This window comes from Nannospalax galili, unplaced genomic scaffold (assembly GCF_000622305.1).
Source record: "Nannospalax galili isolate Female #2095 unplaced genomic scaffold, S.galili_v1.0 scaffold475, whole genome shotgun sequence".
Classification (NCBI taxonomy): domain Eukaryota; kingdom Metazoa; phylum Chordata; class Mammalia; order Rodentia; family Spalacidae; genus Nannospalax; species Nannospalax galili.
Genome location: NW_008339435.1, coordinates 2,717,572 through 2,719,982, shown reverse-complemented (window position 1 = coordinate 2,719,982; position 2,411 = coordinate 2,717,572). Strand labels below are relative to the sequence as shown.

General features: G+C 36.8%; 1 protein-coding gene across 1 annotated transcript in view; it reads left to right on the top strand.

The window, feature by feature from the left end:
• Window positions 1–556: 556 nt before the first annotated feature.
• Window positions 557–2,411, top strand: part of Bcl2l15 (BCL2 like 15) — a 6,414-nt gene continuing 4,559 nt past the window's right edge. Inside the window, exons 1-2 of the mRNA XM_008833984.3 lie at window positions 557–890; window positions 1,457–1,578. Coding sequence (XP_008832206.1) covers window positions 755–890; window positions 1,457–1,578 — 258 coding nt within the window. The 5' untranslated portion in view covers window positions 557–754. The remainder of the gene's footprint in view (window positions 891–1,456; window positions 1,579–2,411) is intronic.

The following is a 2,411-nucleotide window of genomic DNA, read 5'->3' as shown; positions in this document are numbered from 1 at the left end:
ATTTACTGCATACCAGACAGTGTCAGGTCATTTCACATAGCATTATCTTAATTCTCATAATTTCTCTGTGAAATATCACTATATAAGTCCCCAGATGCCCAAGCAGTTTTTCCCACCTTCCTATGTATTTATATTTGCCATCCCTTCACCTCAATCTTATTCCTCCTTTTTTGCCAAAGAAATCCATACTTACCCTTAAACTCTCACCTCAGATGTTACTACTCTAAGGAAACCTTCCCATTCCTCTAGATTTGTCTCTGTTGTGCTCTCCTAGTCCACTGTGTCTCAAGAGCACACGAAACTGCAATTAGACTAACTGTCGTTTCTGCTGAAGTATAAAGATAAGGAATGACTATACCTGTGTTATTTTTTATATTATGTAGTGTCAAGTACAGTCTTACACATGCTCAGTAAACAATCATTGTATAATTGTGCCAAATGAATGTCACAATAAGAAGTTGAATGCTGGTCTTTCAAAAACCTTTAAATTACATCATATACAGTACCTAACAGGAAGTATTTCTTAAGAAAATTACTCAAGAGACTCTTCCTCAATTCTGTCTTAGTTGTAGATTGGTTATCTATAAAAGCTATTCATCATGTACTATGTATTAGAGAGGGTGTGGTTCTGAGATAAGGAACTGAAAAGTCTCCACAGTTCCTCCTGGGTAACCTCTTGAGAGAAGTTTCACCTTTTTTGGAAGCTATTTTTTAAAACTCCTTGCTTTGTGGACAAGCAGAACTCAGTAGGCAAATGTCTAAAATGAAGAGCCCCCAAACTTTTGAGGAACAAACAGAATGTATTTTGAATACTCTACTCACAGACTTCTTGGATCCAACATTACAGATTGCTAACCGAAACCTACTTGTTGCAGATGAACCAGACTCAGGTAAGGCTCTTGGTTGAAGTTGTGATTACACATGAAAAATGCAATCAGAGTATGCTTTCTCTATTTTCCCTTAAGTTTTAAAAATATTTTAATTTTTCTTTTATGTATGTAAGCGCACCCATGTTGTGTGAAGCCTGCAGAGGTCAGAAGAAGGCGATGGATCCCCAGGAACTGGAGTTACAGATGTTTTTTAGGCACCATGTGGGTACTGGGAATCAAACCCAGGTCCTCTTCAAGTACAGTCAGTGCTCTTAACTACTGAGCCATCTCTCCAGCCCCTCCGCTTTAAAAAATATCCTTTAGACTTTATTTTTTTTGTAGTATTTTTAAGTGACTATATGTGATGGGTTTTATTACAGCATTTGTATACACATGCTCTTATACTTTTAAGTTTTAAACAGCAACATTTTGAAAGCTTTTCAATGGAGGAAGGTTGTCTGACTATTACTACTAAGAACAAACAATGCCAAAATTTGTTTTAAAGACTTGAGAACGTTTCCCTGTTGCCCAGAGTCCTGAGACTTATGCTTTCAAGCATTGTGACAATTGTCTTTTTTCTGTTGTAGGAAAGGCTTGCTCTTTTGATGTGGCTATTGTTGCTGGTCGCCTTCGGATGCTGGGTGACCAGTTCAATGGAGAATTAGAAGCTTCTGCCAAAAACATCATTTCAGAAACAATGCCGGAGCAGGTCAAGTTTTTACTTTTTGCTATATTTGCTGTTCTTTTCTATTTTCAAAATTTTTTCTATTCCTGTATACTGTGACTAGGAATGTTCTATGATTATTTGGAGGCTTATGTTTTTAAGGAGATAAAGCAGGAAATGCAATAGCTAAGTCTTTAGATGTTAATAAAAACCCAAGTACTATAAAGGGAAACTCTTGGCATGGGCCTCCTCAGAGGAGGAGGTATTACTAGATCAAGTCCATAATACATTATTTTTGGAAAGGGATCTTTTATGCATACTTTAATTTTATTATCATTGTGTGTATGTATGATATATGTGTGGGTACACACATGCCACTGCATTCCTGTGGCAGTGAGAGGACAGCTTTATGGATTTCTCTTTCCACTTTTATGTAGGTTCTGGGAATCAAACTCAGGTCACTAGGCTTGCTTGACAAGTACCTTTATTCACTGAGCTATCTTGCAGTCCCATTGGTCGTATTTTAATATTTATTTTGTTGGGAGTGGGCCTCTCCCTCATCCTAGGGTCCAGTAGTGAATTATACTCAGAGATGGTAGGCAGTTTAGAAGACTGATACAATTAGAAATAAGCCCTTAACAGAGATGCAGTGGCTTTTCATTAGACTCTGATTACTGGCAGTGGCACTTGACTGTATTAGCTATAAAGACCATAAGATAGTCTTCTGGGAGATATTGCTGATTATATCAACAATGATGGCTAATACTCAACACTTTTCATGATCTCACTTCATCATTTAATCATTATATCCTTGTGTGAATTATTATAAAAACTATTGTTCTTTTTAAAAAATATTTCGTGGTGGCGCACACCTTTAA